Source organism: Egretta garzetta, unplaced genomic scaffold (genome assembly GCF_000687185.1).
Source record: "Egretta garzetta isolate BGI_Z169 unplaced genomic scaffold, ASM68718v1 scaffold71, whole genome shotgun sequence".
In the NCBI taxonomy this organism is placed as follows: Eukaryota; Metazoa; Chordata; class Aves; order Pelecaniformes; family Ardeidae; genus Egretta; species Egretta garzetta.
The window spans coordinates 244289-260435 of record NW_009258618.1 but is presented as its reverse complement, the minus strand read 5'-3'; the positions used below and the strand labels follow the sequence as shown (position 1 = coordinate 260435).

Below are 16147 nucleotides of genomic sequence, written 5' to 3'. Positions count from 1 at the left end.
GAATATGAATCTGGGACACTGGAACGGAAGAGGCCTGTTAGTATGACTGTAATGGAAGGGGATTTATTGAAGAAGGAAAGGTATGTTTCATTCTCGGGTTAGGTTTCAATTATTAGCCCACTCCTGAGAACTGGGCCACTCAGGAGGCTGTAATCAGACACACTTTTATTGGTCTCAGGAGCAGAATTTCATGGCAATACTATAGGTAATAGTGATTTATTTCCCCCTGTGTTGTTGCAGCCTGAGGAAGGTTCAAAGGTAATGTACTGGTATTTGCTTCCAGTTACACTCTGTGCATGATAAAAACCAAGCAGATAATTTCTGCTTCCAGTTACCACTTTCCTATTATGGATTTGGGGGGTCTAAAATCCACTGAAACAGAAGTGTATAGTAGCGTCTATCAGTATCTAACTTTTGATATTCCATGGCTTCTTTTTCAAAGCCCATAAGCTGAGGTGGTGTTACCTGGTGCCTTCATGATAAGACTTCTGAGTTGATGATGGTACAGTATGCCACAGCAAACAGTAGAATGCTAAAAAAATCAAAATAAACCGTATGTTTTCCCATATAACATGTAGTGTAACGTTCATTTATTATCACCCATATCACGAATAATCAAGCGATGTGCTGTTTTGGTTTTAGCTGTTTATGCAAATGTTAAATGGTTACCTGAATGTTAACAATGGCTAGCCACATGCAAATTTATCACTACTGATAGAGGAAGAAGAAAATCAGTTCAAGATTCACTGCCTTTAACACAATAAGAACAAAACTAAATTCTAGAATGAATGTGCTGTACGCATTCTAAAACCTGTTAGAATTTTAGTCCATTTATCCGTAGTTCTCCTTTAAACACAAATCATAGCGTATATCCAGTGGCTTTATTTGTCTGTTTTTAAATCTGTACTGCAGCTTAGTGTGTAATAGAAACAAAATTAATGTGGCAAAATATATTCAGTGAGGTATGTAAGGAAATGTATATTCTCTGGTATGTAAGGAAATGTATGTATTTACGTGTAAAATTACTGAGTGGTTCAACCTCATTGTCATCAATGTCTGTCTTCAAATGTAATTGAGTAGTTTGTTCCACTTAGGTTTAGCTAAGCCCTCTGTGTGGATAAGCCAAACAGTGTTGCATGTCTTAACATCGATGGTGTTACACGCAGAAAGTGGAAGCTTTTCTTGTTGCTGCTTTGCATGCTAAGCGACAGGGGTTGCATTTGTCGCTGTGGGTTATAACATCCAATTGTCCTGTTGCTTTAGTTACCTGGTGTTGGCTGGCGTGGTGTGTTTACTCTCTCTTCTTTCTGTAGCTTTAGTGTCAAGGTTATGGACTTCCAAGCGAATCCTCGGAGATGTGGCACTATAAATAGAAAGCACACATCCCCAGCTTTCCAGCCACCACTTCCACCCACAGAGGCTGGCGTGCTGGCTCAGTCTGGAACGGAGCAGCACTCACAAGCTCCTGTGGCTGAAACAAGCCCAGTGGGTGCTGGTTTTGCTCTCTCTGCTGGCACAGCAGAACAGTTACAAAGTCAAGGAAATGAGGATGTCAGGTAAGAGGCATGGCTTCTGCTGGCAGTGGCTTAGCAGGCTGCTTCAGCAGCAAACTGATGTGTCAACTCTGTCTGCTTCACAAGGCACCTCTTCTTGATGGAATGCCTGTTGTCATGCGTGAAGCCTTTTCAGACATGGGCAGAAGCAGGAGCATTCTTGCCATGTGTATTGTTCCAGAATTGATCTTCTAAAGTAACATACATTGCTCTGTATGTTCCAGAAGTGATCTTCTAAAATAAGAGAATTCTTGGGGGGGAAAAAACACGATGATGAAAAATACTAAAAAAGACTAGAAACTACCTGTATTGACCTTTCCAAATTATACTCTAGAGGTGTCTACACAGTACGACTATCAGTTTGCTGCTGAAAGAACAAAACCTACCAGTGGCAATACTAGAAACCTGTTGGTCTTGTTTGTTATTTGTACATGTTATCATGTTATCTGGATTTGTCTTTTTTTTTTTTTTTTTTTTTTTGGTCTGTAGAAAGTATTAGTGATGACCAGACTTGCTAGAAAACTGGAAGTCAGTTTATCATACTTCAATATTAGTTTCTTTAGGACAAGCGTGTGTACAGGCTTTTTTGCGACTTGATTGCACAAAGTTTCAATAGTAATTATGTCCCTGGTATTAGTATACATGGACTCCAAGACTAATGGCAGCAGCCTTGACTCTTCCTTTCACATGTGGTGAAAGCAGAACTTTGCTTTCAATATTCTGTGGTCTAAGAGATATAACAAACACATGTAAAGGCCTGTAGTGCTCTACAGACATCAACCCCTTGCATAGCATCCTATGGGAAAGCACCACCGCGGAGTTCGATGCAGCATTGGCTCTTTTGCATATAGCTTTTGTTCTCAGGTGACATTTCTACACAAACAACTTCTTTGGAAATCCCCTGCAGACTAATATTTCCTCCGCAGGTGTCTTTGGTGGCATAGGCAGCTAAAACAAAACCTTGAGAGTGTCTAAAAGCTGCATTTAAAATCTGCACAAACTCTGTGTTCGAGTACTTGCAACTTACTGACAGCAGCTGGAGAAATTAGGATTGCAATGTTGTTGTGGTTTAACCCCAGCCGGCAACTAAACCCCACAGAGCTGGGGAGAGAATCAGAAGAGTAAAAGCGAGAAAACTCATGGGTTGAGGTAAAGGCAGTTTAAGAGGGAAAGCAAAAGCCGTGCACACAAGTGAAGCAAACTAAGGGTTTCATTCCCTGCTTCCCATCCGCAGGCGGGTGCTCGGCCATCCCCAGGACAGCCGGGCTCCATCACACGTAACAGTGACTTGGGCAGACATCACTCCCAACGTCCCCCTCTTCCTTCTTCTTCCCCAACTCTATACACTGAGCATGACACCATACAGTGGGGGATACCGCTGGGCTCAGTTGGGGTCAGCTGTCCCAGCCGTGCCCCCTCCCAGCTTCTTGTGCCCCTCCCCAGCCACTCGCTGGTGGGGTGAGGAGCAGAAAAGGCCTTGGCTCTGTGTAAGCGCTGCTCAGCAGGGATGAAAACATCCCTGTGTTATCAACATTATTCAGTGAAGACTGCCAGTGCATAGCAGGAGGAGGGGGCACTGCCTAGTACCACCTCTGCTGGTTCATACTCTGGTGCTGTGTTTGCCCCCCAGTTCTGTTGTCTTCGTAGCCAAAGGTCAGGAAGAGCTGAGTTGTCCTGATCTGAATCTCAAAGGTTTTGCAGGGGTTGGTCCCTTGAGACAAGTTCTGGTCTCCTAGCAAGGTAAAAGCTTAATTCCAGGTAGAGTGGAGAGACAATTTCAGCCAGCCAATGACAGAAAAAAACCCTCTGCGCTCTCCACACCTGGCTGTTGCAGTCCCTGGATCCCCCCGAGGGCTTCCAAAGGCTCCAGGGACTTCAGTGGTGAGGACTATGTCTGCCTCACCTGTGTACTACACACAGCAAGTTGGTTCATGTCCTTTGGTTTTTTCTGGCAGAGCCTCACAGTTTTCCATCGCTTGGTCCTTAGTAGCTGTATCTGCCAGATAACTGCCAGCAAATTGGATGTGATGCTGTGACAGAGTATTTTGAAGAGGCTAACAGTTATAGGGGCAATAGGTGTATTTGGATGAGGAAATTGGAGAAGTAACTTTATATGAACTTTCATGTTGGGACTCTGTTTTGAAGGATCTACAAATGCACTGAGGGTGCATTAGCATGGAGACTGCACTCCTCTGTGACACTGCAGAACTGCTGGGATTCCTGATTTAATTTTGGTAATTAATCTTTTGTACGGCCTTGCCTAAAACCTACTTGCCACTTGTTTGAGGGGTCATAGCCCTGTTCAGTCTGTTGGGAAATTCCAGCCAGTGCAGAAGTTTTTTATGAAGTGTTTGAGGGTCAGAACTATAGCACAGTTCATAATGCAGACCTGAGCGGGTGCAGCTGATCTGGGCAAGGTGTTTTACTATCATCTTCTAATTTAGGATTTTTAATTTTCAGTACCTCAAAATCTAAGGACAACACATCTTCAGCTACTCCTCCACCCGTGAGAAATGGCGGGCACGCAGGCACTGTCCAGAACCAGTCAACAAGTAGCACTAATCAGCTTTCTGTTAATCAGCCACAGAATGCAGCAGGTCCCAGTCCCCATTCAATGAGGAGAGGTGTGTTTTTCATTTGGTTTTCAAGCCACTAAGTTCTAATTCTTTATGTACTGCAAAAACGCTTACTAAAACAACTTTATCAGTATCTCTTCCTTTATTGCAGACAATGGTTTAATTTGCTTTCATTTCACTAAGGCCTCGCTAAATGCGTCTTTGACTTTTGGACTCTCTCATTAATGCTGGTAGTAATGTTACAAATGCTGTTTAACAAAATCAGTCAAAGGTTATTGATCAGTGAACCTGTGACGCATTTCTGTAGCTTTCTACTGATCCCGCTTTTATTTGATAATTCACCATTTTATTTTGATAATGTACTTGAGTATTCTTTTGTGCTGCTGATTCCATTCTTTCAGGAGTTTGGTTTCACAATACACAACCATGAAATCTCACCTTTTCTTCTTTTAACAGCTGTTAAAAAGCCTGCACCAGCCCCTCCCAAGCCAGCTAACCCGCCGCCCGGGCAGCCCGGAAGCCAAAGTTCTGCCCCAGCTGCTCAGCCACCTTCTGTGTCTCCAAAACCACCTGCTAGAAGTTCTTCTCCTCCCGCTCAACATGCAAACCAAGGAACAGCCCAGACCTCCACTTCCCAGGTTTCTGCACCTCGGAGATATTCCAGCAGCCTTTCCCCAATACAAGCTCCCAGCCATCCACCACCACAGCCCCCAACTCAGGCTACTCCTCCACTGCAGCCCAAATCAAACAGTCAAGCATCTCCTCCTGCTGCACCCAGCAGTGAGCATGGACCAGAGCAACCCTGTTACACTCCTCCGCAGACTCCAACACCACCCGATACACCCCCTCTAGGAAAACATAATCCTAGTTCCCCAGCGTCACAGCCACAGCCATCTACTCAAGAAACCTCCCAGTCTCACTCTCCACCTCAGAGTGGTACACTGCCAAGGCCACGGCCGGTACCAAAACCCAGAAATAGACCTAGCGTTCCCCCTCCGCCTCATCCTCCTTCTCAGCTGGCTGGAGATGGTATTATTGCAAATCCCACACAAACAGCTTCCAAAATAGTAACAGGTGAGTGGATTCTTTCATATTGCATGTCTCCTCAGGGAGTGGAAATGAAGAAAATAATGTCTGTAGCTGTAAATTAATTGGGGGGGTGGGGGGAGACGGGACTGAAAACCACAAATGAAGAGTTAAAATACTAAATTGCCCATTTCCAGTTAAAATGCCCACCGGCCTGCTCTGTGCACGAGGATTGGGGGCACTTCCATAGTGAAGGTCTTCATTCCTGAGGCAGAAGAGTTTGGGGGAAAGTATAGATTAGCTTGTTTTGGGGGTTTTTTCCTGCTTTGGAAGCAAAACACTATTATAGCAAGTAACTCTCTAGGGCTTTCTCCAGGCTCAGCATCATGGCAGTCTCAATTACGCTTATACACCTGTTGCCAAAAAAACAAGTATTGGGAGGAGGTGTAGCCAAGGACAGTATATTTCAGCACATACAGGAGATAATAAAACACTAAAAGTAGTCTCCGATACGTGTTCTGATAGACAAGATGGTAACACAGTGAATGCTTCACCTTATGAGAATGGAGTCTTCTGATGCGCTTTTAACTCGGACATCCAGAAGCTGAAGAATTCCATACACTTAACTGTATATCTTAGGTTAATTTCTAGATAGATCTTCATATTTTAAATGCAGCCTTTATTTTTTTTTTTTCCTGTTTTGAGACGTTTGTGAAGTAAAGAGAAACTTTCTGTCTTCTCACAGGAACTTTGTGAAGCTTGTAGCTACTACTTCGATAGGGATAATGTTAATTTAAGTCTTGCGGGGGCTGGGGGGGAAGGTAACTGCTGAGGACACTCAAAACTAGCAGATCTTGAAATGTTCTCCTGCGAAGTCTCTGCTTATTTAGGAAATTCTGAAGGAAGAGATAACGAATGTAGGAGACTAATGCTTTTAAATCTACTTATATTTAATAATGGTTAAAATTTCCCAATGACACCGCTGCTTCTCTAGAATAAGACTAATGTATTGGAATGCAAATTATAAATTCTGTTGCCTAACAGCTTTACCCCATGATGCCTTCACAGGTGGGGATGGTTACTGCGAATAAGGTTTGTACTTAGCAGAAACATGCAATATAAGCTAAAACGCTCCTGCACAGCAATATTTTATTTGTAGCTTTATTTTGTATATGTGCTTTGGAATATGTGCTCTCCGTCAACTCTGTGTTACCTCATTACTACATATCATTCTGTTTGTAAGAGATTTTAAGACCTATGCTGCTTAATTTTAATAGTCCTGTGAAGATTAAGTTATTCCCTAAAATAAATTGTAAAAATAGCTATAATGAAGTGAACAATGCTTCATGCAAAGTCACCAGAACTACTAGTCCATAAGTCAAGTGTGAAGCAGTGACCCATTTAAAACAGGTTTGTTCTCATCAGTGCAGGCAAATATTGAAGCTTGTGGCTTTTCCTACAGTTCAGTGTTTTACAGTTCCATTTTAATATAGCTTTCACTTTAGGTTTTCAGTTATTTTTCACCACTTGGAATTTGGTTGTCAAAATACACGTTCACGTGACAAAGCCCCTTGCAGAAAAGCACCCAGCAGCATCTGCACTCTGGCATGTTTGCATTTGCATTCTGTCAGCTCCAGCCTCACTAATGGTACTAGTCTGTTCCACCGCAGCTGCCAGACGGCACGTTAATAAACTTGCTGTTCCTCTGTAACGGGTTAGAGATGCTGCTTTTTTAAGGTAACAACTGCATGACAGGCTGAAAAAGTCGAGGCTGCATTCCTGAATTATCTCCAGATCTCACTGCTTACAGGAAAGGATTGAGAAGTCAAGTGGGAAGTACAGTTTTCTTAAATTTGAGAAGCTAGCAGTAAACGAGCTGTTTAAGCAACTAAAAAGTAGCTTGGCTTTTTAAAATAACAGACTTTTCCTTATTGTACTTCTTTTTGTCAGTATCTTTAACATACAAGAGCAATTCCTTTCAAAACTGAATTCAGCAATATGGCTGGGGTCTGGATCTTTACAGCACTTACAAATAAGCTAAGAATGGGAACAGTGCTGATGAGTCGAACTTCAGGGAAGGACTGAATCTTAATTTCTAAGTTGTGTTTCGTAGCTTGAGCGTGTTTGTTTTCATTTGGGAATTTTTCTGGTTCTGAGGAAATTGCTTTAATGATAGCAGCCAGGCAGGATTTATTTCACCGTGATGTAACTGGAGGAATACTCAAATACTCGCCTTCTAAATACCGCCTAGCTGATATGCAGGGGGCTGCTCTATTAGTGGGGGGGTTTAAGTTGCACAAGGCAAGCATCTGCCATAGGGGAGAGATTGGCACAACTAGGACTGGATATGGGCTGTGAAGTACAACTAAGTTACAGGCATTACAGAGGTACCCAGCTCTCCTGTGGTCTGGGTAGATATAAAAAAATATTGAAATCAACAGTGGTAAAACTGGAGAGCCTTAGTATCGTTCCTTTCAAGTGCAAACCGTAGCAAATTGGCTGCCTAAGTTGTGTACTGTAAATAACAGTATGAAAGCTGCCATGCAGGAAAGCCAGTAAAGGAAAGCTGATGGTGAAGGATTCTTCAGCAAAACTGATAAAGGAACCTAGAAAATCTGGTATGTTTTGCAAAAAAAACCCAAACATCTGGGGAGCAATTGAAGTGATACCCAGGCTTACCTACAGCAGTACACTCAGTGCAGGGTCATCCACCTTTTCCAGGTCAATCTTTTTTTAAAGGATTAATAATTGTTCTGAATTAACACCACTGCATATTACATACGAGTATCTGCTCTAACATTTACACGTGCACATATAAGCACTTACTATAGACTGACTTACCTAATTCACAATGTGAAATAGCTGGTTTTCATTTTAACCTTAAATAGCGGAGCAGGGGAAGACAGATGGGCACAATGGAAGCCAAAATGAAGTTGCCAGCAAACGTCATAATGCCAGAACAAGAATTCTGAATTGTTTTCAGGATACTGTTGAATTCCTTTGTCCATGTACTGGACTTCAGTAACGCCTCAAATTCTATTTATGGTATTAAAGTAATAAGCCCGAGGAAAGAATATTCTAATCAAAAATTTTATTAAATAATCTAGATGTTTGACCTGCATTCAGTAGGAACTGTATTGGAAAGTTCAATGGTAAGGAAAAGGCATATGATTGGCCAAAAACGTTGCTAATTCGTAATCATGTGTGTGCTAATGCCCACTACTAACCTGTCACAAATAACCCTGCTTGCTTGCATCATCGTTAGCGTGGCATGCAAAATGAATGGCTGTTTGATGCTCGCTCTTACATTAACGTACTAAAAGTATTGGAGACTAGAATGTGTAAAGTTGTTTGTGTTTTGACCGGCCAGTTTCACGTTGTACTTTCTCCACGTACAGAAAACCCAATCTAGAAATCCATGTGTTCTACGCAGAGTTTCATTGTGTATTTGAAGTAGCTGTACCACTGTTTGTCACAAATACTTCTTCCCTGTCTCACTTCACGCCTTCAGTCACCTCCTTTTCCAATTCATCCTTCATTTTGCAGTCATGGCAGGGAGAATTTCTGTGCCTGCATCTAAAGTTGAAGTCCACCCTTTTGGACCATCCTTTCAATGAAAGTTCAAAGGTAGCAGGAGGTACTGGGAGATACTAGGGAGAGTGCGGTTCCTCTGCTGCTTGGTTCTGTGCTCATTTCGGAACTTTTTGAGTAAGGGGGAAATGCAAGAAGAATTTGGGAACCATCACAGCTTGTTCTTCTATGTAATATTGCTTCTGTTAGCAATAGTAAAAATGACTAAAATCAATCTGAAGTTTAAATCACCTGGCTTTAAAAGTCCTTAAGTTTTCATCTGTTGCCAAAACAACAGTTTCATGGTGTAGTTGGGATAAAGGAGAGCTGCTGATGTTATGAAACTTGGTTTCATGGATCAGGGACTTTAAACACACGAACGTGAGGCTAAGTGAAAAGGGTTGGGGTTACAGTAGCCCCAGTAATTATTTCTTCATTGCTACTGAAGGTCTGTTGAACAGTGACTGTCTTGTAGGTGCCACAGGGTTCACTGGCCGTAGTAACCTGGACACTGGTTTTCAAGATGAGAATGAGGGCTGGGGAGAGAAATGTATCGAAAAGATTCCCCCAAGACAATGGTGTATAATGAGTCATTGCAGAACCGATGGTTTGTTCTGTGCCTTCTGGATGATTTCATTTACCACCAAAATGCTATCTTAGCAGAATATGCTACTCCCCAAGACTGTGCTACAAAACTTGGGAGAAAATTTATAGTTCGCACCTCACAAGAAAACATAAATCCTGGTATCACACTTTTGGGGCAGTTGCAGCAGTAGGGATGAGAACATTTTAACTGTCCTGCGCCAGGCAAGCCCTTACCGCTCCCTACAACTGCCTGACAGGAGGGAGTAGTGAGGTGGGGGCTGGTCTCTGCTCCCAGGGAACGGGCGATGGGACGAGGGGAAATGGCCTCAAGTTGCACCAGGGCAGGTTTACATTGGACATTGGGAAAAATTGCTTCCCCGCAAGGGCTGTCAAGCCCTGGAAGGGGCTGCCCAGGTCGGGGGTCAAGTCCCCACCCCTGGGGGTATTTAAAAGCCAGGCAGCCAAGGTGCTTAGGGCCAGGGTTTAGTGGTGGGATGGCAGGGTTAGGGGAACAGTTGGGCTTTTCCAACCTGAACGATTCTGTGATTTGGTGTCAGGCCATGAGCTGAAGGAGTTCCAGCTGCTCCATCCGCAGGATCGATGCGTACAGAATGACAGCATGATGCGCAGGCTGGCCAGCTCTCCAGTGCTGGGCTGAGGGTGAAACAGGGGAGGCTGCGCTCGCACTTCAGTTCTGTGTCTGCTTTCGCCTCTTCCGTCTCCTTTTGCCCAGAAACATTCAACTTGAACATTTATAAAGTACCTTCTGGGCTAACTTTAAGACTTAATGCTTGAGATACGAGTCAAAGTCTTTATAGGCTGCTTCTCTATGCCACCTATGTTTAAAAGCAAGGTATTTATTGGATTCTTTATTGATTCAAGCAATCTAAATGAGTTTCTATTTGGATCAGCTGCTGCGCTGCAGTAAGTGATGTCGTGGTATGTTATAGATTAGCTTTCCAAAATACTGACTTCATATTTTCAGTTATGTTTTTTAACTGTTATGGATTTTCTGGTCTTCTAGCTACCAGGGCAGTCAGTCACCAGAAATGCAGCATTTTGAGGTCCTTCTTGGACACCTTGGCTTGAACAAAATTTTCCTCTCTTCAGAAGAGGCAAAGAACATGATGTTCCCTTCTGTACACAGGAAAGGGGTTTAATCTGCATTTGGTTTAAGTAATTTCTTCCTCTTCTTGTGGCAGTGCCTCCTTTTGATGCCATACGTGTTCCTATTGCTTCTGAAAGTCATTACTTGGCTGATGATTGAGGTGCCAAATTTTTTGCCGAGTGACCATTGTATTTTGACATGAAAGTCTGGAGTAACATATCACCCTTCAGGGGCGCTTGAGGAATCTGGTAATGAATCATACTTGCCATCTTCCATTCTTCAGAAAGAAATGTTTTTCTTTTATTATGTACAAGACTAAAAAAAAAAAAGGTAGGTAGGAGAAGCAACTCGAATGTAAGCTTCTTAGTTTGGCTTAGCCTTTTTGTGTCCATGTGCACATGTGTGCCAGCCCTCTCTTTGAGAAGCCTTTCATCTTTCCTTTCCCTTTTCTTTCTGAGGAAATGCACCAGAAATACCCTAGCAAACGAGATGTCGCTGTCCAGGCTGCTAAACCTGCTATTCTGTTTTTTGTGCAGACTCCAATTCCAGTATTCAAGAACCACTTCAAAACCCTTCTTCAGAGCTTCTTACAGAGACAGCGAGCAAAGAACTACACAACCATCTCGTGCTCGACCTTGACAATGATACGGAAAGCACTGCTCTGTAATGGAAACTCTCCCAACTTTTCCAAAGTTCCTCTCCTGGTGGGAAAACTAACAGACCTAACAGTGAAAAGCTTCTTTTGACGATATGGCAAAACTGTGCAGAGGTTGATTGGGGCATCACGGAGAAAGTGATTGAGCCATTCAGAAGAAGTTTAATGATCTGTGTCTCAACAATGGTTTTCAAAATCTTGGATGGAAGGAATTAATTACTGCAGAAACTTGCATAGGAAGCATAATTGCTGCTAATACAGATGGTATTAGCAGAAATTCCGAGAGAATAAGAAGCAGAGCATTAGTTATTTAAAGTGCATGTATTATGGAAATAATCTTTTTAATGTCATGGTTAGACTTTTACTTCTAGTTCTTAGACATTACAAGGAGATGCCTTGCGAGAGACATTCCCTCACTGATTTGCTGCAGATTCTTTTTAAAACGTGAACCAAAAAATGCCAGAGCGCTGGTGGTGACTGCTGGTTATCAGTCACCTTGTCAAAACTGTGGGTGTATTCTAGTGCCTTGAAGGACTGTCATACTGTAGAATGAAACCTATTGTATCTTTAATCATTTCATTGCTACTTAACGATCAGTACTTCATACTTATTTCATAGTTATTTGTATTAACCAAGCCTGCTTTTGTTTATGTGAAACTTGCAACTGTTTCAAGACGAAACTGTGGAAGTGTTTTTTTGTGCTTTCATTGAAAATGGTTGAATTTTGAAAGAACTTTGAAACAGCTGTTTGGATTTGTCAGTTGGGTGAACATTTATAAAATTAAAGATTGTCTTTTGTCAACTTAAGGCATATTTATTCAAGTTTGTGAGTAAACATTGCTCCCAGTGGACATTGAAGGTTACGCAGTCCTTCCTGGGCTTTTGTAGCTCATGAGTCGCCGGCTGCTCAGCTCGTTCTTTTTTTAGGACTGTAGTGGAAGCATGCTGGGAATGACTATGTACCTATTCTTTACTGTGCAGATAAACACAAGTGAGTCCAGCTGCAAAGAGAAACACTGGATACAGCCCGTATCATGCCGAGAAATGAGCTGGGACAGGCCATACGCTTTCTGCAAATGAGAGGGAGGGAGAGGAAACTAGTCAGTTGAGGTAACGTTCGTATAACTAGTTGAATGAATTTACTTAAATTCCTTAACACTCAATAATACATTTTATTGAAGTTATTAAACTAGAGTTGAGGCTTAACTACAGAATAAAACTGCGTTTCGTAAAGGTCTTGACAAGACACGTTGTGCTTGGTGACTTGATAAATACATTTTAGTCGCTATCTTGTTGATGCCCCAGTTTGAAATACCAGTTGCTGCCCAGTTTTTTCCTGCTCAGCCACCTCTTAGCAGGGATGATGACCCCTGCTAGTGGGTGTAGACTTCTCTGTCCTGACACCAGCACAGCAACAAACTTGTTACTCAAAACTGTGTTACGAGTCACAAATTCTAGTTCTGTTCCTAAATTTTGTGTTTATCTCTCAAACTGTATGCAGCGTACCTGAATCCAGGGTAGGCTGTGAAGGACTTAAATAAATTCTCAGAAAATCTTCTGGACTTGCACATTCTTCAGCATTATACAAATAGTTAATTGTCTCTGCCGGGATTAGCAGCTCGGGTGCAAGAGTGTGTACGGTCTCATTCGTATTCTCGCTGTCTTCCTGGATAGTAAACAGCGTATTTCAGCACAGTTACAGTAAGAGCGCGGGGCTATGACACAGTTAAAGCTGAGGAAGTTTGTCCTCCTCCACCAAACACAAGCGTATCCTATGTTCCCCGGGGCGCACAGCAATGAGCAGGGGCAGGAAGTGATGTAAAGTATGAGCTCCATGGGTGACTCTCACCTGGCTTGGAGCCCTGTCGGTGCACTTGATTAGCTCAATCAACTGGCTGCACAAAGTAATCCTACAGAGGTCTAGAAAGAAACTTGGAATAAAATAATGAGGTTTTATAATGCTTTAATGCTGCTTCTAGAGTCCGCTCAGGTGTATATGCTTGTAAATCCTGCTTGAAAGACAAGTGCGGCTGCTTGCTGGTGTGGTCTGGGGGGGTTTATGGAGGGTAAACCAGGTAAATTTCTTACAGCCCAGTTATTTGAAGTTTACCTCCAAATTTTGAATGCAGGCTGCCACTTTGAGTAGGAGGGTAAGGCATTCTGCGACCACCTCCACTGTAGACTGCGACTGCATCAAGCCTTGCGGACACGTCATGGGAGACGCTGCTGTTGCCACGTACCAGTCTGGGAACAGTCTGCTGGGGATGTTATGTGCCACCACTAAAACTTTAATTTCCTGGAGTAAAGCACTGAGTGGAAAGAGAGTGAATTCCATCCTAAAGTATAGCAAGGAGTTTTTATCAGATGATGGAGTTTCATAAACTATGCAGTGAGTTGTTTGCATTCCTAGAGCTACACTAGAGCATTGTGTGCATACAGCATGGTTCCCGACAGCGGAAACTTTTTCTAATTGAACTCTGATGTACCATGCAAGGGTCTCAAGCAGACAAAAACGACCAGAAGAGCAGTAAGAGCTCAGTAAGCAAGTGCAGGCATGTGATGGTAGCTTGCTTGGATAGGAATTCCATTTGCAGCTAAGAAAACGATGCAGCTTTCATGAACCTGGGTTTCAGGGGGTTAATACAGGGCCCTAGAGAAACACCCAGGTTAAGTTAAAGACAGTAATTGGCTGAGCTCTGTGGGACCGGGTAGGTAGTGGTGACAGGACAGGCTGGAAGGCAGTGACTAATTCTCTAAAGATAATTTTTGGAATTCCAGTACATAGATCTACAAATGTTTACAAAGCAGGGTACGGAAATAACAGCCGATTCCCAAGGAAGGGATTTTCCTACTTTCTGAAGCCTATGAATGCTGTTGACAGTTGAAGTTTTGGTGTCTTGAAGACAGACTCTGATGCAGGGGGCTGGGCAAGGGCCTGCTGGCAGCTGCTGACTGCATCCAGAGATGTGTTGGCTAGAAAATGTCAGCTCCTCTGTGGTCAACAGGTATTCAATGGGAGAATAAAAGCTTGATATAATGATAGCTAATGTTCAGTTTCACCTCGGGGAAGCACTCTACCACTTGGGCTAACACTGTGTTTCATCCAAGTGATAAGAAACACTTACCTGTGACCTTGATTTTGGAGAGAAGCTAAATCTTGGACGATGAGATGGATTGTGCTACTGCAAGACTACAGAGGAAAGGGCAGAGTTTTTACAGCATTGCGTATTACAAACTGATTTGTGAATATAAAAATAATCCATCAGCTGCCCTACATGGGCTTTCCCGTTGAGTCACAGGCACTGAGGACAACGCCTGTTGTTCCTGTTACATCTGATAGAACGTGTCATCTCGTTCTGTCAGAATAACATCCTGGGGCAGTTACCTGAAGCGTGGGGTGGAGGGAACCCCAGAGGTTAAGCTACTGAACGCACCACAGCGTTATTCAGGTCTTTAAGCCTACATATGGAGTGGTTCTAAGTCTAGTTAGCTGGGCTTTGCACAAGCCAAATTTATGCAAAGATGAATCAAGGTTACATGATCCCACTAGGAATTTATGTAACTTACCTCTACTACGTGAAAAATATAGCTGGGAGAGAGAAGTAGCAGACCCGAGACTTGTTCTCTTGAGTGGTCTTCCAATGCATTTTCAAACAGCTCTCTGTGATAACCTTGTTTCAAAAGGAAAACTGGCAGTTTGTCAAGTGGTTTACAGCGATAGTTCCAGCAAGCTGGCGGTGTGTGGTCTGTTCTGTGTTTTCTCTGCAGCCAGGGACAACAGATTCACAGATTATGCTTTTGTTGTTCAGAAGAAACACGAAAGCATTGCTACCATGGGAATTTCTTCCTGACGTACGCAGCAATGCAAGTCATGTTAGCTCCTAAAACTGCACCGAAACCTGCAGTATTGCAGTAGCTGAAGTCTGAAATCTCCATTAGCATTTGTTTTACTCTCAGGATGCAGCTTCATCTTTGTTGCTACAGACAGAACACCTGAAGGCCCCAAACGCAGAGCATATCAGAAGTCTTGCACGTGCAGCTGAACCCTTGCCTCTGCTTGACACGGGCGCTAGCTGATACGGGTGTTAAATAAATTGTCTTAATATATCTCACTCATCAGACAAAGCATTTGATAGTCCTTAGCTGCCTGAGAAAGTCATACATCAAATTGGTTGCAAAAACAATACCAGACTTTAAAGTCTCCCTCAAGGTTGCTAACAGAATCATGGAATGCTTTGGGTTGGAATGGAGCTGTAGAGGCCATCTGGCTCAATCCCCTGCAGGGAGCAGGGACACCTTGAACCAGACCAGGCTGCTCACAGCCCCGTCCAACCTGGCCTGGAATGTTCCCAGGGATGGGGCCTCCACCACTAATCTGGGCAACCCGTGCCAGTGTTTCACCACCCTCACTGTAAAGGATTTCTTCCTTATATCCAGGCTAAGCCTACCCTGGTTTAGTTTAAAACCATCACCCCTTGTCCTGTCACAGCCGGCCCTGCTAAAAAGATTGTCCCCACCTTTCCTCTGGGCCCCCTTTAAGCCCTGAACGGCCGCAATCAGCTCTGCCCACAGCCTCCTCTTCTCCAGGCTGAACAACCCTTCTGGGCTGCCAGCGCACATGGCCAGCTCATGTCCAGCTTTTCCTCCCCCAGCACCCCCAGGTCCCTCTGGGCAGGGCTGCTCTCCATCCCTTCATCCCCCAGCCTGGGTGGGTACCGGGGGCTGCCTCCACCCAGGGGCAGGACCTTGCACTTGGCCTTGTTGGACCTCATGAGGTTCACACATTTGTAACATATCATATCATATAACTGTATAATAGTTACATAATAGTTGTGTTTCCTTTGCTCAGGAAGGATTCCCAAGTGACAAAACTCTCTGGATGATTTAACAAAACACTGTTTTCTTGGTTTATGGGCCCCTACGAGGCTTTTGCGTGTCCCCGCACCGCACCGCCTGTACGTGACTCGGCGCGCCGCCCGTGCCATCACTTCAGGTGGCGTTTGCTGCAGCTGCCCAACGTTACCGTTCCGGTGTTCTCAGGAATCCCAGCACAGCTGAGCGCCCGCACCCGGCT

General features: G+C 43.6%; 2 protein-coding genes across 2 annotated transcripts in view; one reads left to right on the top strand and one right to left on the bottom strand.

Annotated features, from left to right (window-relative positions):
- Positions 1 to 11745, top strand: part of ARHGAP17 (Rho GTPase activating protein 17) — a 26111-nt gene extending 14366 nt beyond the window's left edge. The window contains exons 15-19 of the mRNA XM_035903555.1: positions 2 to 80; positions 1314 to 1556; positions 4014 to 4177; positions 4586 to 5203; positions 10955 to 11745. Of these exons, the coding sequence (XP_035759448.1) occupies positions 2 to 80; positions 1314 to 1556; positions 4014 to 4177; positions 4586 to 5203; positions 10955 to 11085 (1235 nt within the window). The 3' untranslated portion in view covers positions 11086 to 11745. The remainder of the gene's footprint in view (position 1; positions 81 to 1313; positions 1557 to 4013; positions 4178 to 4585; positions 5204 to 10954) is intronic.
- Positions 11746 to 12092: 347 nt separating this feature from the next.
- TEX47 (testis expressed 47) overlaps positions 12093 to 16147 on the bottom strand; it is a 5240-nt gene continuing 1185 nt past the window's right edge. Inside the window, 6 exon segments of the mRNA XM_035903542.1 lie at positions 12093 to 12143; positions 12580 to 12739; positions 13184 to 13409; positions 14199 to 14263; positions 14641 to 14829; positions 14832 to 14920. Coding sequence (XP_035759435.1) covers positions 12106 to 12143; positions 12580 to 12739; positions 13184 to 13409; positions 14199 to 14263; positions 14641 to 14829; positions 14832 to 14920 — 767 coding nt within the window. The 3' untranslated portion in view covers positions 12093 to 12105.